This window comes from Podarcis filfolensis (genome assembly GCF_964270895.1).
Source record: "Podarcis filfolensis genome assembly, chromosome: 8".
NCBI classification, from domain to species: domain Eukaryota; kingdom Metazoa; phylum Chordata; class Lepidosauria; order Squamata; family Lacertidae; genus Podarcis; species Podarcis filfolensis.
In genome coordinates this window covers 81,600,027-81,627,600 of record NC_139611.1, presented here as the reverse complement: position 1 = coordinate 81,627,600, position 27,574 = coordinate 81,600,027, and the positions used below count along the sequence as shown (strand labels likewise).

At 49.5% G+C, this 27,574-nt stretch overlaps 1 protein-coding gene across 2 annotated transcripts in view; it reads left to right on the top strand.

Annotated features, from left to right (window-relative positions):
• The window catches only part of EXOSC5 (exosome component 5), a 42,797-nt gene extending 19,750 nt beyond the window's left edge, over nt 1-23,047 (top strand). For both annotated transcript variants that reach the window (XM_083628039.1, XM_083628038.1), the window contains exons 5-6: nt 4,306-4,395; nt 22,477-23,047. In XM_083628039.1, coding sequence (XP_083484165.1) covers nt 4,306-4,395; nt 22,477-22,569 — 183 coding nt within the window. In that variant the 3' untranslated portion in view covers nt 22,570-23,047. The remainder of the gene's footprint in view (nt 1-4,305; nt 4,396-22,476) is intronic.
• Nucleotides 23,048-27,574: the final 4,527 nt, after the last annotated feature.

The following is a 27,574-nucleotide window of genomic DNA, read 5'->3' as shown; positions in this document are numbered from 1 at the left end:
GGAGGGGGTCAGGCTGTGCCCTGACCAAAGGCCTGGTGGAACAACTCTGTCTTACAGGCCCTGCGGAAGTATGTCAGGTCCCGCAGGGCCCTAGTCTCTTGTGACAGAGCGTTCCACCAGATTGGAGCCACGGCCGAGAAAGCCCTGGCTCTAGTTGAGGCCAGCCTAACCTCTCTGTGGCCTGGGATCTTCAGGATGTTTTTATTTGCAGACCGTAAGTTCTTCTGTGGGACATACCAGGAGAGGCGGTCCCGTAGGGGATTTTCAGAGCACAGGTATGTTCAACCTCTGAGCCCCTCCGAGCCAAAGGCAGAAAGCCCAGCCAGCAGCCAAATGAAGCCTCAAGCAGTGGTTCCCACAGCGCAGCAACCCGGCAAAGGGGATGCAGCAAGGAAAACCACCATCACTCTCCGCTGGGAAGCGCTGAGCAAAGGCGAGTCCCCAGGCAATGCGGCCGATTTGATTGGCACAAGGCATGCAAGCTCCATCCCCCAGTCATTCTTAGGCTCCTTATTGGGTGAGCAATGCAGCCGAGCAACGCAGCTGGAGCCTCCCTTCTCCCTGGCCGGCAGGGAGGGAGGGAGAGGAGCTGCTTCCTTTGAAACCCGGGAAATTTAAGGGACATCCATCAATAAGGGACAGCAGCGGGACACGGCGCTGGGATAAGGGACTTTCCCGCCAAATAAGGGACGGTTGACAGCTATGGCACCTGTATTGCTGCAGTGCAACAAGTTGCCCCTCTGAAAGATCCGGAGAAGGACATAACAGTGGCAGAGCAGCTGGATTGCAGGCAAGAGGTCCCAGGATCAATCCTAGATAGGGCTGGGAGAGATTCCTGCCTGGAACTGGAGAGCCAGCTGGTGTAGACAATCCTGAGCTGGATGGACCAATGGTCTGGTTCAGTAGAAGGCAGTTTCCTCTGCTCCTGAAATTGGCCTGGATGGTAGGTGGGGACTGGCGCCTGGGCCACAGCATCCCTCCAGGTGAGTGCTGCCTACTAAGGTGAAGGAGGACTGTGGGCTCCCACAGGTGGGTCCAGTACTTGCGGGCAGCTGGCTCCAAGCATGTTCTGGAGATCTAGCCAGGCAGCTGGCACCCTTGCACCTCCCCTTCGGGGAAGAGATATTTCGAGACTTACCTGCGCATGTCCTGGCATAAGATTGCCTACTGCTCTGGCTGGGGCTGATGGGAACTGTAGTCCAGAACATCAGGGGAGAGGGAACCCAGTTGGGGAGAGACAGAAAAACAGAGCACCTGTGTTTCTTTGTAATAATAATAATAATAATAATAATAATAATAATTTATTTTATTTGTATCCCGCCCTCCCTGGCTAAGGCCGAGCTCAGAGCGGCTAACATCATAAAAACAACACAATATGCATAAAAACAGACATCAATTAATTAAAATACACCTTAAAATTAATTCAGACAAGTTAAAATCTGAGTAGGTGGCAATTATCAGGTTGGAATTGAGAGTGGATGTAGAAAGGGGGAATGCAAAAGCCGTGAGAGCCAGATGTTTTGGGTTCTGGTTTCCCCACCATTAGCAGGGAGATGAGGTTAGCCATGAAATCTCTAACCCTGGGGGCTTCTGGGATCCCACCCACAGCTGCGGCAGGGAAAGAAGGTCCTAGGTTGTTGGGGATCTCTGGTTTTTGGCTAGGCTCCCATTCACCCAGGTTGCCTTCACGCCCCACTTGCCATCCAGCAGGTGCACAGTTGGCCCGGTGCCACGTGCCACAGAAGGGATGCAGACCTATCGTTCGCTCCTTTATCTGCTCAGGTGGGTAATTGCTTATGGTGACCTGACAGGTCAATAGCTTTCTTTCTCTATCTCTGCCTCCCTGTCCCCTACCGCCTGGCCCTCGCTGCCTTTCCTAATGGCTTTGCTCCTTTTTATCGGCCAGCGGATTCAATCCATCGCCAGCTGCCTTCTCTACCCAGGGCTCCCCTTAATCAACTGCAATTTGGCTCTGCCTGCTGCCTACTCTCTCTTGAAAGCTTTCCCCAGAAAGATCATGGTGGGCCCCCAATTCTTAACATAGCACGGAATTTAGTTCTGTGCACTGCCAGCCCAAAGATGGCCTGTTTGGCTTGGAGACGGTTAAGAGGAGGGAGGGGGCATACAGATCCAAGTACCGTAGCATTCTCTGCCTGGATGAATCATGCAAGCCATTTTTTTTAAAAAAAGCACCTTCCAGTTTTCTGCCGTATAACCAAAGGACATTTTCTCCATTTCTCATTCCAGTAATGCCATGGGGGAAATTCAGAAGGTGAAGCCAATTAGGTGCAAGAATAATTTAATGAATAATTCCCAGTGTGTTTCAAATATCTTTATCGGGGGAAATTTATTCCACATTTAAATAGATGCAAAGTTGCATCTCCTTCTAGAATTTCGTTTGCAGGGGGAAGAATGTCTCCAGGCATAACTGATGACCAATCCAGTCTTGAAACTGTGCTGTGTCTCACACAGTATCTGCAGAAGATTATATTTTTTATATTCTGCAGTAATCCAGAACAGCACCCTAACTTTATCCCTAGGCAAGCACTGAATGATTGCTCTTTTTAAGGGGGGGGAAATCCCATCCTCTGTCACCCTAATTCTGAGGACAACCAGATGGTTAACTGACCCAGATTATGCTTTGTTATTTTCTTCACTTCTCCACCATTATATATCTGTAAACTGACTAGTGCTAAAAGTTGGTTACAAATTATAAGCAGTCACAAAAAACAATTCACATAAGTAAATCAATTCAGCAGTAGAAACTAAACTGAATTAAATTGCCGAACATTTAAACACCAGCAGCAAAACAGCAAAACTTAAATAAGCCAGGTCTGATTTAATCAGCCAGATTCAGACAGCAGAACGTTGAGCAGAAAACTCAAGAGAATTAAAATAGCCTTCCTAGTTGCCTTAACAGTAACAACTAAGTCACCAAGTGGACATTTTTAGGAAGAATGTTGTACAGTCACGGTTGCTACCGCAGAAAATGCCGTATCTCAAAAATGGCTTGAGAATGAGAGGTAGAATTTTTTTTTTTAAAGTCATATATTCAGTTGCCCATCACACTTCTCAAATCTAGAGAAGCACCTTCTATCCAATCAGGTGGGGAATTTTCATACGCTTGAAGGGCCAAAGGCGAGGGGAAAGCAAAGACCAGCTAATACACCTTTTTTGAAAGCCTTGTACAGCTTTCTACAACTTTCATGACAGGTCCATGCTTGTCCCAGGAGCCTATGTTGGTCTGTCCCCACCCTCAGGAATACTCTTCAGTAATGGAGTAATTGGGCCAGTTGCCAACGCAGACTGAGCTGTATTTCAGCCAGCGAATCTTGGAGACTAGACTTTTGCAATCACACACAGAGGTGGTTGTTGTAGGTAAGAAAATAATTAAGTTGTTTATGGTACAAATACATAACTTGGGTAGAAAAGTTCCTAGTTCTAGTCTAACTAATCTAGAGAAGGGAGCTATTCTTGCTCCTTTGTCCTCTCAGAGGATAGTTAAAAAATGACCACTCATCTTGCGGTCTGAAAGAGGAGGAGGAAGTTGTGAAACAGGATGCATCCTAAGACATAATCAGTCTGGTTAGAGTGTGGTGCTGGCAGCGCCAAGGTTGCAGGTTCGAACCCCATAAGGGACAGCTGCATATTCCTGCATTGCAGGGGGTTGGACTAGATGACCCCCAGGGTCCCTTCCAACCCTGTGATTCTATGAAATGAACAACAAAAAGAAAGAGAGATAGAGGTCAGCTCAAGAGGTTAAAGATACAGGGATCGTCTAGCAATCTGGAGGTGCTTAATGCTATCAGCTTTAATGCATTCAAAGCCTCTCTTCCAACCCCCAAGCTTCCAACACAAAGTCCCTCCTGAGTTACAATACTGTATTTCGCTGTTATTATTTTTAACAAGGCTCTTTCAAAAAAGAAAAGAAGAGAAATATCTCGGGAAATGTGCAGGTAGGATTTGGTGCAGCTGCTTCCAAAGTCATAGTAATTATGCCGATTTAAAGTGCCTGCATTTCGGTTCTGGATGTTGTACAGCTATTCCTTACCCTCTCAGAACCCTTAACCACAAAATTTCTGACTGGGGCCCTGACCCCAATTTACCACCTTCTAGAGCTGGTTATGGGTCACAGTAGGGGTGGGTATATTGTGGCTCTTATCACATCTGACTGCTGGCCATGTAGGCAAAGACCGCTGGTCCCGCAATACTTGGAGAGTCAATTGGCTTTACCCATCCTGGCTTACAGCCTCTGGGTCTTGATTGTATATCTGCAAACTTCAGGGCCTTTCTTTCTTCTTGCAGGAAGCCCAGTCGGTCCTGACGTTTGCCATTGACAGCACTGAGAAGAAGGTGTTGATGTCGAGCACAAAGGGGACGTGTTCAGTGGAGCAGGTGAGTCTATAATGGGCCTGGCCCAAGCCAGGTGCATTGAACCTCAGCGAGTTCAGATTCCACACCAAAGGTTCTTTGTGTATTACCTGTGGCATCTGTTTGTCAGAGTCCACTTTGAATAATCTTTCAGGAGCATTCACTGCAGTTGCCAACACACAAGGAGCAATTTAAGCAGGATACACGTGCATTTGCTGCCCGCCCCTGAATATCAGTCGCAGGGAATCACAGGTGGGCAGAAAACAATTTAAGAAGGGTGTTGATAATCTGGAATATGGGTAGGCAAACTAAGGCCCAGGGGCCGGATCCGGCCCAATTGCCTTCTAAATCCGGCCCGCGGACGGTCCGGGAATCAGTGTGTTTTTACATGAGTAGAATGTGTCCTTTTATTTAAAAGGCATCTCTGGGTTATTTGTGGGGCCTGCCTGGTGCTTTTACTTGAGTAAAATGTGTGCTTTTATTTAAAATGCATCTCTGGGTTATTTGTGGGGCATAGGAATTCGTCCCCCGCCTCCAAATATAGTCCGGCCCCGCACAAGGTCTGAGGGACAGTGGACTGGCTCCCTGTTGAAAAAGTTTGCTGACCTCTGAGCTAGAAGGTGTGCAGAAGAGGGCAACCAAGATGATTGTTGTTGTTTAGTCATTTAGTCGTGTCCGACTCTTCGTGACCCCCTGGACCAGAGCACGCCAGGCACTCCTGTCTTCCACTGCCTCCCGCAGTTTGGTCAAACTCATGCTGGTAGCTTCGAGAACACTGTCCAACCATCTTGTCCTCTGTCGTCCCCTTCTCCTTGTGCCCTCCATCTTTCCCAACATCAGGGTCTTTTCCAGGGAGTCTTCTCTTCTCATGAGGTGCAAGCAAACAGTCTGTGAGCACCTAGAAAGGAATGCTGTGATCACCAATAGTCAGCATGGATTTCTGAAAAATAAGTCATGTCAGACTAACCTGATCTCGTTTTTTGACAGAATTACAACCCTGGTAGATGAAGGGAACGTAGTGGATGTAGCCTACCTTGATTTCAGCAAGGCATTTGACAAGGTGCCCCATGATATTCTTGTAAAGAAGCTGGTAAAATGCGGTCTTGACTATGCTACCACTCAGTGGATTTGTAACTGGCTGACTGACCGAACCCAAAGGGTGCTCATCAATGGTTCCTCTTCATCCTGGAGAAGAGTGACTAGTGGGGTGCCACAGGGTTCTGTCTTGGGCCCGGTCTTATTCAACATCTTTATCAACGACTTGGATGATGGACTCAAGGGCATCCTGATCAAATTTGCAGATGACACCAAACTGGGAGGGGTGGCTAACACCCCAGAGGACAGGATCGCACTTCAAAACGACCTTGACAGATTAGAGAACTGGGCCAAAACAAACAAGATGAATTTTAACAGGGAGAAATGTAAAGTATTGCACTTGGGCAAAAAAAATGAGAGGCACAAATACAAGATGGGTGACACCTGGCTTGAGAGCAGTACATGTGAAAAGGATCTAGGAGTCTTGGTTGACCACAAACTTGACTTGAGCCAACAGTGTGACGCGGCAGCTAAAAAAGCCAATGCAATTCTGGGCTGCATCAATAGGAGTATAGCATCTAGATCAAGGGAAGTAATAGTGCCACTGTATTCTGCTCTGGTCAGACCTCACCTGGAGTACTGTGTCCAGTTCTGGGCACCACAGTTCAAGAAGGACACTGACAAACTGGAACGTGTCCAGAGGAGGGCAACCAAAATGGTCAAAGGCCTGGAAACGATGCCTTATGAGGAACGGCTAAGGGAGCTGGGCATGTTTAGCCTGGAGAAGAGGAGGTTAAGGGGTGATATGATAGCCATGTTCAAATAAAGAAAAGGATGTCACATAGAGGAGGGAGAAAGGTTGTTTTCTGCTGCTCCAGAGAAGCGGACACGGAGCAATGGATCCAAACTACAAGAAAGAAGATTCCACCTAAACATTAGGAAGAACTTCCTGACAGTAAGAGCTGTTCGACAGTGGAATTTGCTGCCAAGGAGTGTGGTGGAGTCTCCTTCTTTGGAGGTCTTTAAGCAGAGGCTTGACAACCATATGTCAGGAGTGCTCTGATGGTGTTTCCTGCTTGGCAGGGGGTTGGACTCGATGGCCCTTGTGGTCTCTTCCAACTCTATGATTCTATGATTCTAGGTGGCCAAAGTAGGGGTCTGGAAACTAAGTCTTACAAGGAGCGCTTGAAGGAGCTGGGTATGTTTAGCCTGGAAAAGAGGAGACTGAGAGGAGATATGACAGCCATCTTCAAATATCTTAAGGGCTGTCAGATGGAAGAAGGAGCATGCTTGTTATCTCCTGCTCTGGAGGGTAGCACTCAAGTAGGCTTCAAGTTGCAAGAAGGGAGATTCTGGCTAAACATCAGGACGCTAAGAGCTGTCCGACAGTGGAACAGTCTCCCTCGGGAAGTGGTGGACTCTGCTTCATTGGAGGTTTTTAAGCAGAGGTTGGATGGCTATCTGTCATGGATTATTCAGTTGAGATTCCTGCATTTGGGACTTCCCTTGGGGGTCCCTCTATGATTCTTTGACCTGCTTTCGGGCATCTGATTGGCTCCTGTGAGACCAGGATGCTAGCCTAGGTAGGCATCCTTCAAGGGCCTGGCCTGGGCTCTTCTTAACATTCTTATGAAAGCAACATCTTGGCTGATTTGCCCTCAGATGATAAAAGCAAAGCAAAACCCCGAAGTACCGTATTTTTTGCTCTATAAGACTCACTTTTCCCCTCCTTAAAAGTAAGGGGAAATGTGTGTGGGTCTCATGGAGCGAATGCAGGCTTCTTTCACTGCACAGCGATCCCTCTTGCTGTTCTGGCTTCTGAGATTCAGAATATATTTTTTTCTTGTTTTCCTCCTCCAAAAACTAGGTGCGTCTTGTGGTCTGGTGCGTCTTATAGAGCGAAAAATGCGGTAAATAATAGGAATTGTAGTTCAAAGCAGGGGGTTCAGGTTGAGGGGGGCTGCCTTTAAACTTTTAAGGCTGGTCCTCCAGGACAACAAGTTGCTTCTCTGGGCTGCAGACGAGCAGGCTTTCTGTGCAGAATTGCTTTGCCGAGGCTTTCAGGTGACCTCTCTGCTGTAAACGGCTTCTCGCTTCCATTCCCATTCGTTCTTGGTTCAGAGTTAATTTCTCATTCTTCTGCCTTCTTTGATCCAACCCTGATTATGCTGCTTTATTTATCCTGCGTTCTTAGGCACTTGCAGAAATATTTTTAGCATCTGGTTGCTTGGGGGGTGATATTGATGGATTGCATTTATATACTGCTTTTCAGATAAGGCGCCCAAGGCAACTTAAAGAATAAAATGCTGTGTGTGTGTGTGTGTGTGTGTGTGTGTGCGCGCATTTCAAGAGCTGATGGCATGAGAACCCAGACTTGGGCTGTCCGCTTCTGCCTCCTCTCAGGGCACATTGAGCAGACCTGAGTTTATGGGATCCTGCTGCTATCCTGCACTGGGAGCACTTAGCAGCCTGGGATTACTACACTTAGCAGTACCTTTTCAGTGCCAGGTAAAGACTTAAAAGGGAAAAAAGAGAGATCACCCTGGCCTGTTTAATTGTGGCTGTAGTTAAACCTTGGTGCCTTTTCTCTCTTTGTTAAGCTGTCTTCTCTATACAGTTGCTCTGGCTCAAAATAACAAGTGGGGAGAGAGATAGAGAGAGACTGTGCTGCGTAATGGTTAGAGCATGGGTAGGCAAACTAAGGCCTGGGGGCCGGATCCGGCCCAATCGCCTTCTAAATCCAGCCCGCGGAATGTCCGGGAATCAGTGTGTTTTTACATGAGTAGAATGTGTCCTTTTATTTAAAATGCATCTCTGGGTTATTTGTGGGGCATAGGAATTCGTTTATTTCCCCCCCAAAATATAGTCTGGCCCCCCACAAGGTCTGAGGGACAGTGGACCGGCCCCCCTGTTGAAAAAGTTTGCTGACCCCTGGGTTAGAGTTTTGGACTAGCACCTGGGAGAGCAGGGTTCGAGTCCCCACTCCGCCATGAAGCTCACTGGGTGACTTTGGGCTAGTCACCATCTCTTAGCCTAACCTACTTCACAGTGTTGCTGTGAGGATGAAATGATGAGGAGGAGAAGCATGTACAGTACCACCTCGAGATCCTTGGAATATAAAGGCATTTTTTAAATATAATAAATAAAACAAGGCATTAAGTTAAAACCACCAGACCCCGAAGAGCCCCATTCTGATTGTTCGTGGGACTCTGGCCATCGCTTGGCCTGGATTCTGTACACTGGGTTGATAATAATAATAATAATTTATTATTATTACGGTTGGAGACCAGCTTACACTGGATTGACGTTTGACTGCTTTCTCCCCGCAGCTCTTGGGTGCCGTTCTGTTCTTTGCTCATTAACATTCGGGCAATGGCTTTGCCGTGCCTCACCTTGTGGCGGTGTGTGTGTGTGTGTGTGTCCATGGCGCACTCAGGATGGAGGTGGTCAGTTGCCATGGAAACTGTGGCTCAGGTGATATATTGCCTGGAGTCCCGGGCCCTGCTTCCCTCTCGCCCCTTTGCCGTGCCGTTTTTGCCAGTTGCTCTCTGTGGGGTTTTGCGGTGCTTCGAAAGGGAAAAATGCATCCTGCAGGACTTACGGCGGCAAATGGCTGCTTCCCTTGGAAATTATCATCTTTTTCTCTCCATAAGATGTACCTGACCATAAGACGCACCTAGTTTTTAGAGGAGGGGGAAAAAAATATTCTGAACGAAACAGTGGATGTATGATTTTTGTGGTTCATGCTGTGGCCACAGACATGATATGTGATTTGACGATGAGTTTGGGGTAGCCCAATGCAAAGATCCTGAGAATCCATGTGGATCTGTGCTTTGTAACCACGTTTTTGTACCATTGCGGCCCAAAGCAACAGTGGATGCGTGATTTTTTGGTGCAGACTATAGCCATGGACATGCTATGTGATCTGATGGTGTATTTGGGGTGACCCAATGCAAAAATCCTGAGGATCCATGTGCTTTTACCTCCCCCTCCCAGGCAGCCTCCTTTATCTCTAGAGTCCCTTATCTCCCTCCCTATCACTTGCCGATCAGCTGCTCAGCAGCTTTGGTTCAACGCCCCCTTCCCTCTTTCTAAAAAAAAAAAAAAAAGCACGATTTGCTTTTTGCCCCTGGGCAGTTCGGCTCCAGGGATCACGCATTCGTTCCATAAGACACACAGACATTTCCCCTTACTTTTTAGGAGGAAAAAAGTGTGTCTTATGGAGCGAAAAATACGGTAATGGCTGCCGTGGTAGTAAGAAAGAATATCAATGCCACCGCCGAGGCTAGAACTGGTTCTCTCATTGCTCTTTATTGTGTCTGAATTCATTTCAGGATCGTGCTCCACATCTCTCTCTCTCATTCTGGGATGTATGGGGTTGCAGCTGCCCTCAGGTCTCGACCCCTGAAGGCCAGCGGACCCCAGGCACGGAGCCCATTTGAACAGGCCGGCGGCCGGGCGCTGCCTCGGTCGCCGAACATCTGGAGCTCCTGCTCCAGTCTCCTTAAATCGCTCTTGACAGCCTGTTTTGGCGGGAGCCTTGGAAAGCTGTACGCCAGTCACGTTTATTGGATGTATCCGTCTGAATTGGCCGGGCCATCTGTCCCACCTCATCCATCACCTCTTGTTTGCTCTCCCAAGGCAGAAAAGTGAGGGGAGGGGGGATTTATTCATGAAAGGGGGGGGCGATACAGGTATCTGCGTCAGGTAGGCAGGGCCTGCGAAGCGGGGCCTGTGTGAATTGCTTCCTCTCATCCTCCCCTCAGAAGACATTTAGGGAAGCGGCTTAGTATTCTGGTCGTGGGCCGCGGAGTCGTTTCTCATTACTGTTGCCTTGCCAAACGGCTTGGAACGCCAGCCCGTCCTGCTCTAAAGGAACAATTATGAACGCTAATGTGCTATTGAACGGAGGTGGCAGCCAGGCGCCATTAATTAGACAAGTGTTTCTGTCGGAGAGAAAGGGGGGGCAGAAATTGCTTTTGTTTTGGGGTGAATTCTAATCAGTTTAGTGCTTTTTTAAAAAAAAAGACAGCGAGAGAGGAAGATGCCGAAACAGAAAAATGCAAACTGTTATTTCCTTCTCTCCGAGGTTCATCTAACATATTGTGAGGCATCTTTTATGGTGAGAGTCGAGGAAGCGGAAAGTGGTTGCAATGGAGTTCCTTATACATACCCCCCTACAAATTATATCCATATAAGCCACCAGAATAATAATTATTATTCACAAGGAACCTTCACCAGGAGGTTCTAAGGCAGGTCAGAACGAAAAACAACACTAAAAACAAATGATGATTGCAACTCGAGATATATAAATATAACATCAAAAACTAGGGTAAAGAAATATGTGTTCGGCATTCTCCAAAGGGTTCATAGCAAAGCTGTCAGGTGCACTTCTGTGGGGAAGGAATTCCATAACTTAGGGAAGTGATTCTTGGAGGGTGTGGCTCATCACACTATAGAGGATGGCAAGAGTGGCAGGAAGATTCAAGGATGATCAAAGAAACATTTAAATATTTCAGAGTGGTATGGTATTACTATAAAAGTAATTTTTTAAAAAAATTGCATAATATGGATAGATACCTTTTCAAAACGAGAGCAAGAGCATCAGGAGATACAGAGGACAATCCCAGATGTGTTTTCCAGCATATTTGCTATCAATAAAAAAAAAATTGTTGTGACACAAGCAAATATTTATTCTGAAAGTGTGGCCCAGAGCAAGAAGTTTGAGAACCACTGATTTAGGGGCTGACACAAATAATAGACTTTCCTGGGCTGCCACTCTCTGCTCCCCCCCAAGCTTCTGAGGGTGGCAGAACTACCAAGAGAGTCACCTCTGCTTATTTTAACACCTTAGAAGAAGGTCTCATAGAGTTGGAAGGGACCCAAGGGTCATCTAGTCCAACCCCCTGCAATGCAGGAATCTCAGCTAAAGCATCCCTGACAGATGGCCATCCAACCTCTGCTTAATAGCCTCCAATGAACCTTCTGAGGTGGTCTGTTCCACTGTCAAGCAACTCTTATTGCCTGGAAGTTCTTCCTGTAAACGAAGAAGTAAAATTGGTTATGGTGCGGTGGGTGAAGGACTTTGGATATAACATACAGATGGCGGAATGGGAAAATTTATGGAGAAGGGAACTGAAATTTACGGCTTGTTTTACTATAAAAGAAAACTTTATGAAGATGCTACATCAGATGGTACATCACCCCCAGCAAATTGGCCAAAATGTACAAAACCAACTGAAATTTATGCTGGAGGTGTAGAGAACTAGAGGGAACAATGTACCACATGTGGTGGGGTTGCAAAAAAAAATATCTAAATAGCTTTTGGGAACTTGGATATAATGAATTTTTAAAAAAATGTTTAAAACAACGTTTATAAAAAAAAAACGGAAGCCTTCCTCTTAGGTCAGGGGTCGGCAAGGTTTACCTCACACTGGGCCGGTTCACTCCAGTGGAGATGCATCTATGGGCCGGATGTGCGTCCGCAGTTTCCAGCGCCACAGAAGCGAGTCCCCAAGCCGTACTGCGCTGGTTTAGCGCAGTGCACAGGGACTCGCCGAGCGGGTGGCTTGGTTCAGGGGCGGCTCGTGGGCCAGTTAAACGACCCCCGTGGGCCGCTTGTGGCCCATGGGCCTTAGGTTGCCTACCCCTGTCTTAGGTATTACGGCATCAGCCATTCCAAGAGGGAAAAGGAGGATTTTTTTGTAGCAACAACAGCAGCAGCGAGGATGCTGGTTGCCAAGGGGTGGAAAGGAGATAAAATCCCATCACTGGAGAGCCAGTGTGGTGTAGTGGTTAAGAACGGTAGACTCATAATCTGGTGAACCGGGTTCGATTCCCTGCTCCTCCACATGAACCTGCAGGTGACCTTGGGCCAGTCACACTTCTCTGAAGTCTCACAGCCCCACTCACCTCACAGAGTGTTTGTTGTGGGGGAGGAAGGGAAAGGAGAACGTTAGCCGCTTTGAGACTCCTTGGGGTCATGATAAAGCGGGATATCAAATCCAAACTCCTCTTCTTCGTCAAAAGAGGAGTGACAAGTTAAACTGCTTTAATATATGGAACTAGCGAATATGACGGAAAAGATCAGGGATAGATGGACCGAAAAGTTTAAAAAGGAATGGGAGATTTATAGGCTGTATTTAAAAGAACATTGTCCCCATATTAAAACTTTAGAATGCAGCCAATCAGAAGCCGCGGACGTCGTGTCGGACGTTTGGGTTCCAAAGAATGTTTGCAAACTGGAACACTCCCTTCTGGGTTTGCGGCATTCGGGAGCCAAAACGTTCGACTTGCAAGGTGTTCAGGATCCAAGGTACGACTGTGTAGTGACTTGAGGGACAGGGAGGGCCCTCTGGCCCATGGCTTGAATGTGGCCCTCCAAGCCTCTCCAGCTGACCCCCAAGCCGTACCCCATCTCCCTGAGCCCCCCTCCTGCGAGCCCTTCTGCAACCCTTTACAAGCCTGGCAGGAAGGTGGAATTGAACTGTGCTCGTTCATGCCTTTTGCTTCCCCAAAAGGGAGAGAAGAGGGGTTGTAGGAATCTCTTGCCTTCTGCCACAAAGAGCCCTATGGTACGAAGAGAGCCGTGGTCTCTACGTTACTCCTTCTCCTTCCTGGGAGCCACTCCAGCGCCCCAGGAGCTGGGGTGTCGGCAGCGAACAGCACACAGAGCCAGCATCCATCAGCAGCTGCCGAATCCTCTGCTGGGGGAAAGTTTTGCCTCTCGCAAGAGCAACAGGCGGCAAGAGCGCAGGCAATAAATAATTATGATTTACCTTCCATCGCCGGCATGAGCTCGGAGACACCAGCCGCATGCTAACGCTGCTGGCTTGGAAACCGTGCTGTGTAGAGGAGGAGAAGGAAGGGAGGACAACGTTTCCCATCATTTTCAGCCGCAGCCGAGAGCTGGCTGGTCCCCGCAGTGTTCTTGTTTGCCTCCTCCTTCCCTGCGGCTCCTGAGCCGGGTGGGTTTTGCTTGGCTGGCTTCTGCAGCAGCGCTTTAAATCTACTTCATAGGTGGCTGTCTGGAAAAAACCTGGTCCTCTGCCCACAAAAGGAGAAGGAGGTGATAAGCCCTTAAGCTGTGGCAATGTCTGGGCGCTGGGGGTGAGAGACAGAGAGAGAAAGAGAAAGCAGAACAGTCCACCATCTAGCTTCAAAAAGTCACCCCCCATTATACTTCATCTTGTGTTGTATAGCTTTAATTGATGGCTGTTGTCTTCATATTTCTATGTAAATAGATTTGTGAGGTTGCATTTAATGTGGGGTGCGTGCGTATCTTTTTCTTTTGCAGCCTCTCACATCCATCTTTGGCCCTACGGCCCTTCAAGTTCTCTCCATTGTTCTTTGCTATTCTTGGTATAATAATAATAATAATAATAATAATAATAATAATAATAATAATTTAATATTTATACCCCGCCCATCTGGCTGGGCTTCCCCAGCCACTCTGGATGGCTTCCAACAAAATATCAAAATACCATAATACATTAAAAGCTTCCCTAAACAGGGCTGCCTTCAGATGTCTTCTAAAAGTCTGGTAGTTCTTGTTCTCTTTGACATCTGGTGGGAGGGCGTTCTGCCTGGTTCCCTGTAAACCTCGCTTCTCGCAGTGAGGGAACCGCCAGAAGGCCCTCGGCACTGGATCTCAGTGTCCAGGCTGAACGATGGGGCTGGAGATGCTCCTTCAGATATACTGGTACGAGGCCGTTAGGGCTTTAAAGGTCAGCACCAGCACTTTGAATTGTGCTCGGAAACGTACTGGGAGCCAATGTAGGTCTTTCAAGACCGGTGTTATGTGGTCTCGGCGGCCGCTCCCAGTCACCAGTCTAGCTGCTGCCGGTCTTGGTAGAGTTGGAAGGGACCCCAAGGGTCACCCAGTCCAGCCCCCTGCAATGCAGGAATCTTACCTAGATCATCTATGACAGATGGCCACGCAACATCTGCTTAAAAACCTCCAGAGGAGGAGAGCCCACCAATTGGAGCCTGTTCCACTGTCAAACAGCTGTTGCCTCCCCACAAGCCTTGCTGTTAGTTTTAGATCACCCACCCATCGCATAGTGGTCACCCCCTTGGTCTTTTGAACTTGTAGGGTCTCCATGCGAACCCAGCCTTATTCCATCGGCCCAGATCACATGCCACGTGTCCTGCATGTGTCCATTTTAACGTTCTGGCCTTTCCCACTACATCCGTAGCTTTCCATCTTGGTCCTATCCGATTATTAGTTTTTCCATCTTCTAATTATATTCCTAGAATTGCACGCTTTGTGGCATGCTGTGATATTTGTAAGCTGTCCTTATTTCTCTCTCTCATGGTCTAGTTCCACTACATATCACAGTAACACATCCCTTAGTTGCATTCTGTTTGGATTTCTGTAATGTGCTCTACATGCGACTGCTCAGAAACTTCAGCTGGCTCAGAGAGCTGCAGCCAGAATGTTGACCGGGGCTGGTTATAGGGAGCTGTTACAACAACTCACCTAAACAGCATCTTAAAAAGCAGAGACATCACCTTGCCAACAAAGGTCCGTATAGTTCAAGCTATGGTTTTCCCAGTAGTGATGTATGGAAGTGAGAGCTGGACCATAAAGAAGGCTGGTCGCCGAAGAATTGATGCTTTTGAATTCTGGTGCTGGAGGAGACTCTTGAGAGTCCCATGGACTGCAAGAAGATCAAACCTCTCCATTCTGAAGGAAATCAGCCCTGAGTGCTCACTGGAAGGACAGATCCTGAAGCTGAGGCTCCAATACTTTGGCCACCTCATGAGAAGAGAAGACTCCCTGGGAAAGACCCTGATGTTGGGAAAGATGGAGGGCACAAGGAGAAGGGGACGACAGAGGACGAGATGGCTGGACAGTGTCCTCGAAGCTACCAGCATGAGCTTGACCAAACTGCGGGAGGCAGTGGAAGACAGGAGTGCCTGGCGTGCTCTGGTCCATGGAGTCACGAAGAGTCGGACATGACTAAACGACTCAACAACAACAACTCAATTGGCTACCAGTTTGTTTCCTTGCACAATTCAGACCCTTATCCCGCCACCCTCACAGACACACAAGACAGGGCCTTTTTGGTGGTTGCTCCCAGACTTTAGAACTCCCTCCTTGGAAAAGCTAGAATGGCTCCTTCTTTGTTGTCCTTCCACCTTGTTCCAACGCAGGCTTTTGGGAATTGACTTTTTTTTTTAGTTAAAGGACTGGTGCTGTGCTGTTTTTATTACTATTAATGGCATGCCTTCGATTCATTTTTAACCAGTTCTGTTAATGTTTAAGTGTTGATTCCCCCCACCTGCATGTTTTTAGCTGGCTAAATAATGGGTGGCTAATCCAGTTCGAAACAACTAGCTCTTTGCGGTTGGCTGCACTGTCTGTGGTCCAGCACAGAGCCATGGCTGCATTTCTTCCACCCGCTGAGACTTGGGTGCTTCAGAACGCTCAGCTCAGAGATGTCTGTCAGTCCAGCAGAAGAAGGCCAGGGAGGAAATTAAAACAACCCCTTTGAACTCTCCTGATAACAGCTGCTGAACGATGCTGTGGCAGATTTCCATCAAATTTCCTTGCATTTAAACAAACGGCACAATAGCTAAATTTCGGTTGGCGGAACAGAGGTCCAAGTGCACCAGTTGGGTGGCCTGGAAGATTCATCTTTTCATCTCCTGTTGCTCTGATTGCATCACCCTTTGCCTTAAGCACTCTCCTCCATCATGCTTTAATAAAACTCTTCATCACTTGGTGTCTGTCTCTGTCTCCTATCTTGCTTTTTCACATTCACCCTCTGCCCATCAGTTTTCCTCTGTGGCGTGCCCCTCTCTCCCGCTATGTTCTCCCCCCTGCTAAGGAAAATCACTCCTTGTCCCCCACCCCATAATTTGAGGGGGACAAGCTCTCGGGAACCCCCGTTTTCAGCACAGCTTTCTCTCAGTCCTCCAGTTTCAGCCGGCTAGCAGGCCGTGAGCTTGACCTACCTGGAGGCCTGTCCGGCTACACCTGTCTGGATTTAGACCAGCTCCTGGAAGGAGCACAGTAGCTGAGTGGGAAGAGAGTGGTAGTCTTGGGTGCTGAGGTCAGAGGTCAGAAGGGCACATCTTGTATTGACTAGTGCCTGGGTTGGCAATCTTTACCGGCCATGGGCTGGATCACTCGCACGGAGATCATCTGTGGGCTGGACTGGTGCAGCGCAATGCCGGAGATCACGTCTGCGCATGTCCATGGCACTGGAAATCGCTTCTGCGCATGCCCAGACGCCAAATCGTGCCTGAACAGAAGCGATTTTCGGCGTCTGGACATGTGCAGATGCCATTTCTGGCGCCACTTGATGAGTCTCTGCGCTGCGGGCGGCTCGGTTTGCGGGCAGCTTGTGGGCCAGTAAAACGGTCTTCGTGGGCCACATCTGGCCCATGGGCCACACGTTGCCGACTCCTGGCCTAGTGTGAAAGGTTCCCCATTTCCTGCTTATTTATAAAGGACCCTTCCCCCATTTCTCCCCATTCTTCCACCTTCTCAGAATTGAGCCCTCCCTTCACATTGCGGGGGAAGAAATAAGGAAGTTTCTATTCCTTGCCATTGGGAAGATAGGCTTGAAAGTATGCGGGCCAATGTCTTGAGATTTCCAGCTATGGGTGCCAGTGGGAAACAGGGCTTCAGCATCCAGGCACTGAGCAAAAGCAGGAATAAATCGCACAGAATTGTGGAAACTGTGGCAGAAAATGAGTGAAGACAAGTCGCGTTATTCGGGTTTCCTTGACATGGGATTCGGGTGGCTTTGACACAGAAGAAGAAGAAGAAGAAGAAGAAGAAGAAGAAGAAGAAGAAGAAGAGGAGTTTGGATTTGATATCCTGCTTTATTACTACCCTAAGGAGTCTCAAAGCGGCTAACGTTCTCCTTTCCCTTCCTCCCCCACAAGAAACACTCTGTGAGGTGAGTGGGGCTGAGAGACTTCAGAGAAGTGTGACTAGCCCAAGGTCACCCAGCAGCTGCATGTGGAGGAGTGGAGACTCGAACCCGGTTCACCAGATTACGAGTCTACCGCTCTTAACCACTACACCACACTGGCTCTCTTCTGGATCAGGCTAAAGGCCCACCTAATCCTGCGCCCTCTTCTCCCAGTGGCCAACCAGATGCCCGTGGGAAACCCGTAAGCGGGACCCGACCTCAAGAGCAGACTCTCCCCCTCCTGTGGTTTTCGGCAGCTGGTATTGCTGCCTCTGACCATGGAGGCAGAACATAGCCATCATGGCTGCTGGTTTCCACTCCATTGCTTAAAGCACACCAGACATGGTTTTATAATAATATAATAAAAAAAATTATTTATACCCCGCCCTCCCCAGCCAAGGCCGGGCTCAGGGCGGCTTACAAGCAATAATAAAAACAAGTTGAATGGTTACAACTTGAAAACAAAATTAAAATACAACATTAAAATATTGAAACATTAAAATATTAAAATGTAGCCTCATCGCAGGAGGAGAAGGAAAAGAAAAAAGAAAGAGGGGGAGGGAATCAAATTGGCTCCAAGCCAAAGGCCAGGCGGAACAACTCTGTCTTACAGGCCCTGTGGAAAGAAATCAGATCCCGCAGGGCCCTGGTCTCATGAGACAGAGCATTCCACCAGGCCGGGGCCAGAGTTGAAAAGGCCCTGCCTCTGGTTGAAGCTAATCTAACTTCCTTAGGGCCCGGGACCACTAGGGTGTTGCTATTTATGGACCTTGAGGCTCTCCGTGGGGCATACCAGGAGAGGCGGTCCCGTAGGTACAAGGGTCCTAGGCTGTGAAGGGCTTTAAAGGTCAAAAGCAGCACCTTAAATCTGATCCTGTACTCTACCGGGAGCCAGTGCAGCTTGAACAGCTGTGTGAGGGGGAAACTACAGCTTCAGGGATTCCTCTGGGGAAGTTCTTGTGCTTTTAAAACCAGCGCTGGGCGTGCATTAAGGGTTCGGCGTGGATCACTCTTCAGCATCAAAATGGGCGCCATGCATAGTGGGCGAAAGAAGCAAAACGAATTTGTGGGGTGTGGGGGGGGGGAGAGGCTTCTTTGCGAATCCTTCGCCTCTCCCTCCTCAGAGAGGCCTTCCTGGCACTTTGAGGCCTGCCCCTGTGCGTTACCGTGGCAGCCGAGATGCCTCAGAGGAAGGAGCAGGAGGGTGCGCTCACTTCCCTCTCCCGGCGCTGCGCTCCGTGTGGCGAGCGTGCCCGCTTGCGGAACGCGCCGGAAGATTGATGCGACGCCGTATTGAGCGGGAGGGCCGAGCCGGTTCCCTTATTTGTAGCCGTTTGTCTACGTTCCAGCTCTCCGTGCCCGTAAATCACTTGCCAGATGCAGCTGCCTCCCAGCGCATGCCTTTGGCGACATGCGGGTTAAGACGCCGAAGCAGGAGCCGCTGCCGCTGCCACCCTGGCCCTGCCACATGTGTGCCAGGGCTGGTAATTGAGTTGGGAAGTCCTCGCGAGGGACCTGACAGTCCTGGCGGGCAGCTTGTCTGCCGTGTCAAGTAGGGGAAGAGAGGGAGCTGAGATCTCTATCCTTGTTTTTGTGTGTTTTGAGGTTTGGACACTTCCCCCCTCGCATATAAATGGACTAATTAAGACGCAAGGAACGTTGGTGGGGAGCGTGGCGGCGGCGGCTTTTGACCCCCCCATTCTTCACAGAGGTTGCTGGGGGGGTCGGCGAAGCGGCGCTGAGGTTTAATTGGCCTCAGGGAGCCGGTGGGAGACGGGTAGCGAGGCAGGGTTTTTTCCTTTCTTGCATCTGATTTCTTCTTCTTCTTCTCCCCCCGCACCCGGGGAAAGGCCTTTTGTTGCTCAGCCCTTTGATAGCTCTCTGCCTTTCGTCTCCCTACTGAGATCCTGCCTCTCATTCTCTCTCTGCACCCTTTCTCCCTCGTATAAAAAAAACCCCCTCGCTTTCTTCTCAGCGTAACTTTTGTTCTCTTCTTTTCCCGTCTATCCTTGGTTTGCTTTCCATCTGCCCGGGGCTGGAATTGGCAAGCCGGCTGCGGGAACCCAGTGGTGGGCTTTGCAAGAGCAGGTTTTGATTCATTCTGTCGGGAGCTGGGCCCTGCAGGCTGCCCAGGACCAGTTCCCATCGCTGCAGAGCAGGAGGTAAGCAGAAAAACAGCATGCACAGGTGTCAAGACTCTGCCCTGACAGAGGGAGCCCAGCCCGGAGCTGCTGCTGCTGTTGTTTAGTCGTTTAGTCGTGTCTGACTCTTCGTGCCCCCCTGGACCAGAGCACGCCAGGCACTCCTGTCTTCCACTGCCTCCCGCAGTTTGGTCAAACTCATGCTGGTAGCTTCGAGAACACTGTCCAGCCATCTCGTCCTCTGTCGTCCCCTTCTCCTTGTGCCCTCCATCTTTCCCAACATCAGGGTCTTTTCCAGGGAGTCTTCTCTTCTCATGAGGTGGCCAAAGTATTGGAGCCTCAGCTTCAGGATCTGTCCTTCCAGTGAGCACTCAGGGCTGATTTCCTTCAGAATAGAGAGGTTTGATCTTCTTGCAGTCCATGGGACTCTCTAGAGTCTCCTCCAGCACCAGAATTCAAAAACATCAATTCTTCGGCGATCAGCCTTCTTTATGATCCAGCTTTTACTTCCATACTTCACTACTAGGAAAACCATAGCTTTTACTATACGGACCTTAGCCTGGAGCTATATGTAGATAAAACAGGTGCTAGGACAGGATTGGTCCTCCAGCATCGCCTGGTTGCCAGGGGGATTCCCCTCAAAGCCAAATCTAGTTTCCCTGCTTTTGATCAGCAGTGGCTAGCCTTGGGACGTAATTAGGGCTGGGCAATATATTGATACATCATCACAAACTGGTTTGGAATCTGTATCGTGATCTCGGTTTCATAATTTTTGACCTGGCCATATATTGCAAATCATGATGTGTGTGTGTGTGTGTGCTATGCAGAAATCACAAGGCGGGGAAAACCATGAAGCCAGCCAGTGTTCCTACATAGGTCCATCCTTATTCCAGACATGATATATTGGTATATGGCAGTGATATATCACAATGTTGAAATCCAGATAATCGGCCAGCCCTAGACGCAACTGATGCCTCCCTGGCATGAGGCCAGGCTCAGGGTTCATACCGGGCAGTGTGGGGCAGTGGGGCCACCCATTCAGGTGGCTGCAGCAGATCCGATCAGCCTCTTGGCTCTCCAAATCATCTTTGCACCATTCCAAGCTTCTGGCGTTGCAGTGGGCTTGCTTGTCGAAAGATCCAAGTCTGGATCTTTTTTCCTACCATGAAGGTGATAACCATGACTTATATTCACCTGTCAACGAAAGCAACTTACATTAAAAACAAAAAAATAAATAAAATCCAGAGGTAGCAAAGACAATGAAACCAGGAGTGAGCGAAAGCTAAAACACTCGTCCAAAGTACGTACTTCGGGGAACAAAGCCTGCCCACCCCAGCCTAACCCAGGGGTCAGCAAACTTTTTCAGCAGGGGGCCGGTCCACTGTCCCTCAGACCTTGTGCGGGGCCGGACTATATATTTTTTTAAAAAAAATATGAATGACTTCCTGTGCACCACAAATAACCCAGAGATGCATTTTAAATAAAAGGACACATTCTACTCATGTAAAAACACGCTGATTCCCGGACCTTCCACAGGCCGGATTTAGAAGGTGATTGGGCCGGATCCAGCCCCCGGGCCTTAGTTTGCCTACCCATGGCCTAACCCACTGATGGCTACTGTTAATGACGGCTGCACCCTGGCTCCGGGGCCAGAGGCAACATGCCTCTCAAGGCCAGTCGCTGGGGGAGAACAGCGAGAGGAGGCTGCTGTGCTCCTGCCCTTGCTTGTGGGCCCCCTTCAAGGACCTGTGGGAAGGCAGGGGCTGGACCAGATGGGCTTTTGGACTAGCCCACCAGGGCTCTCCTTCCTTCCTTGGGAAGCTGTGATTCAGAGGTTGCCGGTCACTCAGGACTCCCTGCGAAAGTGTAGGCATGACGAATAGTCAATGGGCTTACTTGAATTATATCCCCGAAGGTGGGAGGAAGCTTTTAGGCGGATTGATGCATGTCCGAGGACAGCTCCCTGCGATCCCGAGGCTGCAGAAGAGTCTCCTTAGTAACCTGTTCAGGAGCTACTGGTACTCTTTTAAATCTGCCTCTGGCACAGATCTTTCTGGCCCCAGGTACAGTGGTACCTCAGGTTACATACGCTTCAGGTTACAGACTCTGCTAACCCAGAAATAATACCTCGGGTTAAGAACTTTGCTTCAGGATGAGAACAGAAATCGTGCGGCAGCAGTGGGAGGCCCCATAAGCTAAAGTGGTACCTCAGGTTAAGAACAGTTTCAGGTTAAGAACGGACCTCCAGAACGAATTAAGTTCTTAACCCAAGGTACTTTATAGACTTACCTTCCCACTCCGAGGTGGCACTGTTTGGTTTGTGTGGCTGCTGCATGTTTTTAAATGGGCACAAAACGCTTGGAAACCTTTGGCTAACAAGTCTAATCATAAGTAATAAAGCCATGGCAAGGAACATGGGGCTCTGGTGCATTGCCGCAGGGGAGAGTCTGTTGGAAGCATCAAGGGCAAGCATTGCCACTCGCCTTGCCACACACACACACACACACACACACACACACACGTGTCTGGGAGATGGGCAGGGGTTGCTTTTGCTGCTATTTAGTAATTTATCATCAGGCATTATTTCAGCATCTGTTAACTTGAGATGCTTCTTTGGCCTACCAGTGTGGCGTTTAGTTTCACAGCTGTTAACGCATCGTCTTGAAATGTTGTCGTACTTTGTGTTGTGCGTTCTTGTGAGCCGTTTTGAGCACGGTTCTGCCATGGAAAAGCGGCCCACACACAAACTCATGATGATGGCGATGGTCGATTCCAAGGGCAAATCAAAATTGTAGGAGCTGGGGAAGCTGAAACTGACTACAGGTTCCCTCGCAGAGGAGAACTGACTGCCAAAATCTCCGCCATATGCCACCTTCAGCAATGCTGTCGCTCTTGAGTGTGCTACTATGGCTTTTTGAGGGGAGGACCCCTTTCCCCTCTCCCAGATCTTTAGGAACCCCTTCCCCTTCCAGCATAACCACCTCTCTTCCTCTCCACAGCTCCAGAAATGCATTGCCGCTTCCCAGCTAGCTTCTGACGCCATCTTCCAGTTCTATCGCGATTCGGCTCACAGGAAATACTCCAAGTGGTGACTCTTCAACCCCCAAGTGGAACGGAGCAGAGACGTGACCGCTTAAAAATGACGCTACGTGGCGTTGGCTGGATCAGCACCACCTCCCCAGCCTTCATTCTCGCCCGTCCTTTGCTCCGAAAGGAGAGGTGCCGTTTGATCAGGCTGCCATTAACAGAGATTGTGGAACGGGCTGTGGGTTAAGATGGCAGGATCCTGAAAAAGCTGGGCCTTCGTTGCCACGGGCTGTGCGCTGTGGCGCTCCATATCTGCCCTCCCCGGGCACATGGGCTTCCAGCTCTCTCAGATTGTTATAAGCACGTGTCTCCCCCCCACACTCCCCAATGAAAGACATTGTTTCCGCACAGATTGCGAGGTGGCTGTCTCTCAGCTTGGCCTAGTTGTGAAGCCAAGTTCTTCCTTTTGGATCCTATGCTCTCCGCTTTGCCTAAAATAGTTTTTTTTGTCTGTGTGGACATTAAAGAACATGTTTTCCTTTTCTTTTGTTTCCCCCCGACTGTGCTATAAACTGTCTTTACCTACCCCAATGAAGCAGCGGATAAAAACCTCTCCTGTTTGAAATCTGCAGGCACCCGTGTTGCCTGCTGTCTGACGTTTGCCTCAAGCAGTTCATAGAAAAGTTGGAAGGGACCACAAGGGGTCATCTATTCCAACCCCCTGCAACACAGAGACAGGAATCTTTCGCCCAACGTGGGGCTCGAACCCGTGACCCTGAGATTAAGAACCTTGTGCTGTATTGACCGGGCTCGAGCATTCCCTTTTGAGCCAGTGACGAGCAGTGGTTAGAGCATCGGACTCTGGTTCGAATCCCCACTCAGCCACCAAGCTCACGGTCGCGCACTTTCTCTGCCTCGCCTACCCAGCGTTTTCCGAGAGCGAGGCTTGCCCTTTGCACTCCAGGTGTGCTGACCCCTGCAGTTTCCCCGAATGTGGGAAACTGGACTATATAATTTGTAAGGTAAAGGTAAAGGGACCCCTGACCATTAGGTCCAGTCGTGGCCGACTCTGGGGTTGCGGCGCTCATATCGCTTTATTGGCTGAGGGAGCCGGCATACAGCTTCTGGGTCATGTGGCCAGCATGAGTAAGCCACTTCTGGCGAACCAGAGCAGCGCACGGAAAAGCCGTTTACCTTCCCACCAGAGCAGTACCTATTTATCTACTTGCATTGGTGTGCTTTCAAACTGCTAGGTTGGCAGGAGCAGGGACCGAGCAACAGGAGATCACTCCATTGCGGGGATTCGAACCGCTGACCTTCCGATCGGCAAGTCCTAGGCTCTGTGGTTTAACCCACAGCGCCACCTGCGTCCCTATATCATTTGTGTTCAGTGATAAAATTGGGGCGAGGCGTGTGTGCTGCCGTGAGCATCATTCTTAATTCATAATAATACGAATGGCGCTGAAAATGGGGAAACGTAGCCTAGCAGCTTTCAAAGTGCTACAGCTGGGATGAGCAATTGGGGCCTTGGGTGGAGAAAGGAATTGCCACCGATGGCTTCTAGCCATGATGACTATCTGGTGGCAGCCATGCTTCTGAAAACCACCTTCTGCTTCCCTGCATAATGCCCTTGAGGTTTGGGTCTAGAACTCCCCCTTAATTGCCACCATCTTTCAAACACTCTGTGCACCTCCGTCATTGCCCAAGTCTTGCAGTCTCCGGATTTCATTGCTCCCATCCAGACTGGGATGGTGTCTGTGCGTGAGACAGTGCCTGGATTTGCCCCCACCGTTCTCCATTGGATCCTGGCACACCCTTGCTGCTCCCGCTGCGTAATCCATGGGGACAACCTGCCTTGGATGCCCCCCACCATACACTGAGATGCACCCACCCCTTGCCATTCTCATACATGCCTTGGACCTGGCATATGATGGAGACGTAGAGCTCCGCGCTGTCCCCCTGCTCGTTAATATTCTGCGGAACTTCCCTGCTTGTTTTTAATTTTGCAGTTTGGCAGCCGCCGGTGGGGAGAGCACAGCCCCTGCCAAATCGGAGCTTGGCAGATACTTTTTCATTGCCTTCCTCTGCCTCGGAACACAGCGACGTGTTGGTTAAGGTCGGGGAGCAGGGTCTGGTTTGGGAAAGGCCTCCTGCCCCCTTCCAAGGGGGATTCTGGGCTCAGATTGGTGCTGCAAAAGTAAAGAGAGACTTTCATTGCGGTTCGATAGCCTTCCTGCCCTCAAAGGGTTGTTCCCAAATCTCGGGGCACAGAAGCGTTCTTTATTGGCGTGAACCCAGCCGACCTTTCCTCCCAGAGCTGGCAGATACTGCTTAATAACCATTTTAATATGGCACTTCGTCTTTTAATCACCCCCACTTTGTCCTTGCAAAGAGATTGCAAGGTTACAGCACATTCTTAGGAGAACAGAGTCCCGTGTTGCTGGCTCCTGAACATTGGAGCTGGGGATGGGTGGGTATTTTGCAGATTTACTTCACAGCTTCTCAGCCAAAATCTGGTTTTCTGGGGAAGGGTCAGATCCCACTGTTTGCCACCTCAAGTCCCTCTCCCTCATCCTTCCCTTAAGACAACTGGTGAGAGAAGCAGGGGGAGCTGCGGAACATAGAAGGGCAAGAAGAAAAAGCAATTAACGGAAAAAAGTAGGGTGGCTTAGGGAAATTGCAGGCTGGGGTTTGACCTCTCCCTCCCAACCCATCCCTTCAAAATGCCCTGGTTAGCTGAAAACTCTGTTTGCAACCTTAGCTTTACCGTTTGCATCTCGTCACGTGAGTGTGTGTGTGTATATGTAGGAATGTGGCTGGCGCTGTGGGTTAAACCACAGAGCCTAGGACTTGCCTATCAGAAGGTTGGCGGTTCGAATCCCCGCGACGGGGTGAGCTCCCGTTGCTCGGTCCCTGCTCCTGCCAACCTAGCAGTTCGAAAGCATGTCAAAGTGCAAGTAGATAAATAGGTACGGCTCCAGCGGGAAGGTAAATGGCGTTTCCGTGTGCTGCTCTGGTTCGTTAGAAGCGGCTTAGTCATGCTGGCCACATGACCCGGAAGCTGTACGGCAGCTCCCTCGGCCAGTATAGCGAGATGAGCACTGCAACCCCAGAGTCGGCCACGACTGGACCTAATGGTCAGGGGTCCCTTTACATACATACATACACACACACACACACACACATATATACACACACACACACATATATATATATATGTGTGTGTGTGTGTGTGTGTGTATGTGTACACACACACACACACTGCATGTATTATCAATGAGGACTAGAAACCTGCCCCTCTTTTTTTTAAGAGGAGGATTTGGGCTGTTCAGCAATATAGATTGGTTTCCTGGTTGTGTGCCTGTGGAACGGAGCCAACCAACGTGTACTCGCATCGTGTGAGGTGTTGGCTCCTGTGCTTCAGGAAGCAGCTCTCACAGTGTGGCTGCTAAGCCGTATCATCCATCTCCATCAGGTCACTATAAATGACGAACGATGGGGCTGTCCTTGGGTTAAGTTCCTGGCAAAGCCTGCTACCCCCCTCCCTGGTTTCCTTCCCCAAACTCTTCTCTCCTCCCAGAGATCCAGCCGCTCTCTTAACCTTCACCAGCTGCCCTGGGAAGAGGCAAACGGCCCGCTTTGATTAATGAGCCTAATTGAGTTGATGAAATGATCTTTTTTTTATTTCCCCCACCGGTGCTTTCTGAGGTCTTCATCGTTTCCTTATTTAAACCAGCTGTCCCTCTGGAAAAATCCCCGCTGGCTTCGAAAGGGCAGGATAGCATCACCATGCATGCATGCACAAGCATCCTCCTCGTGTTTCTCCCCCCCTGGCCTAAGCACCCTCAACCACCAACTCCTCCTCTTCCTCCTCCTCCATCTCCTCTTGCTCCTTAAAGGACGGGGCGACCTCATCTCCCCTTTCCCGGTACAAAGCAAGACTCTGTTCCCAACCGCTGCACTCTCTGCCTCCTGCTCTCCGCAATGAATATTCAATCAAGGCTGCGCTATGTATTATTTCCCACTCTTTCTGCCTCACCGCGGCCTCCTTGGGGGAAAAAACACTGAGATTTTAATTTGCAGGCTCCGTGGGGCAGGTGTGCAGGGGTGTCTGTGTGTGACAGATGGAAGGGATCAAAGTGAGAGCGCTGTCACTCACGCTTCCTCCATTTGGAGAGAGGCGATGGAGGCCAGACACACGTCCTTCTTTGCTCTCTTTTCAATTAGGCAGCCTTCGTCTGAATCGGTTTCCTCTCTCTCCACCCCCCCCCCCAAAAGGCTCCCTCGCGCTCTTGGGTTTCGATGCCTTCTGATCTGCCTCTTATTCATTAGGCAGCAAATGCAAGAGCAACCAAAACCACCTCCGGTCTTGCCCGGGCACAGCCACAGCTGCTGCCTCCCCCCCCTTCACAAAAATGGACCATCGCTTGCCACCCTGTGATCCGGCCTAGAGGCTTGTTACTGCTCGCTCGGCTCCTCCTGACTTCTGGAGCGGGGAAGAGGCTGCGAGCGATAAATTCCACCCACTCTCTTTAAAATCTGCCGCATGCTTTGAGTCAGACTGTTGACTGTGCCAGCCCACGGTGGTTCTGTCTCCCAGAGATGCCAGCGTTGCAAGGGGGCACCCCCCTTGCAGCCTCTGCTGAGGGTGAAATCCTGAGTGCCCGAGTGATTTGGGGGTGCAGCGGAGGATCCAAGCAGTAAATGTATATTTTTTACGTCCTACAATCTTGGTTACACAGGCCCAGAATCGAGCACCCGGCCGTTTTCAGAGAATCCTAGCTTTCCTTTTACCAAAGCAATTGTGTTTCTAGCCCTGGAGTGAGCAGTTGGGGTTCATGGGCCAAAGGGCAGTTATCTGGGGAAAATTCACTGGCAAAAAGATGATGGGGTACTGGCTTTAAGTGGCATTTAGAGACAAATTCAGTAGCGGATGCTCATAACGAGTGGGGTTTGCATCAAAATGTTGCAGCGTTTGGAGTGTTCCTGTTCACTGTGCCAGCCAGCTAGCTAGCTAGCTGACCTTCCTTCAGGATACTCCATTCCGTTCCCCCTACCAGCAAGTTTCTG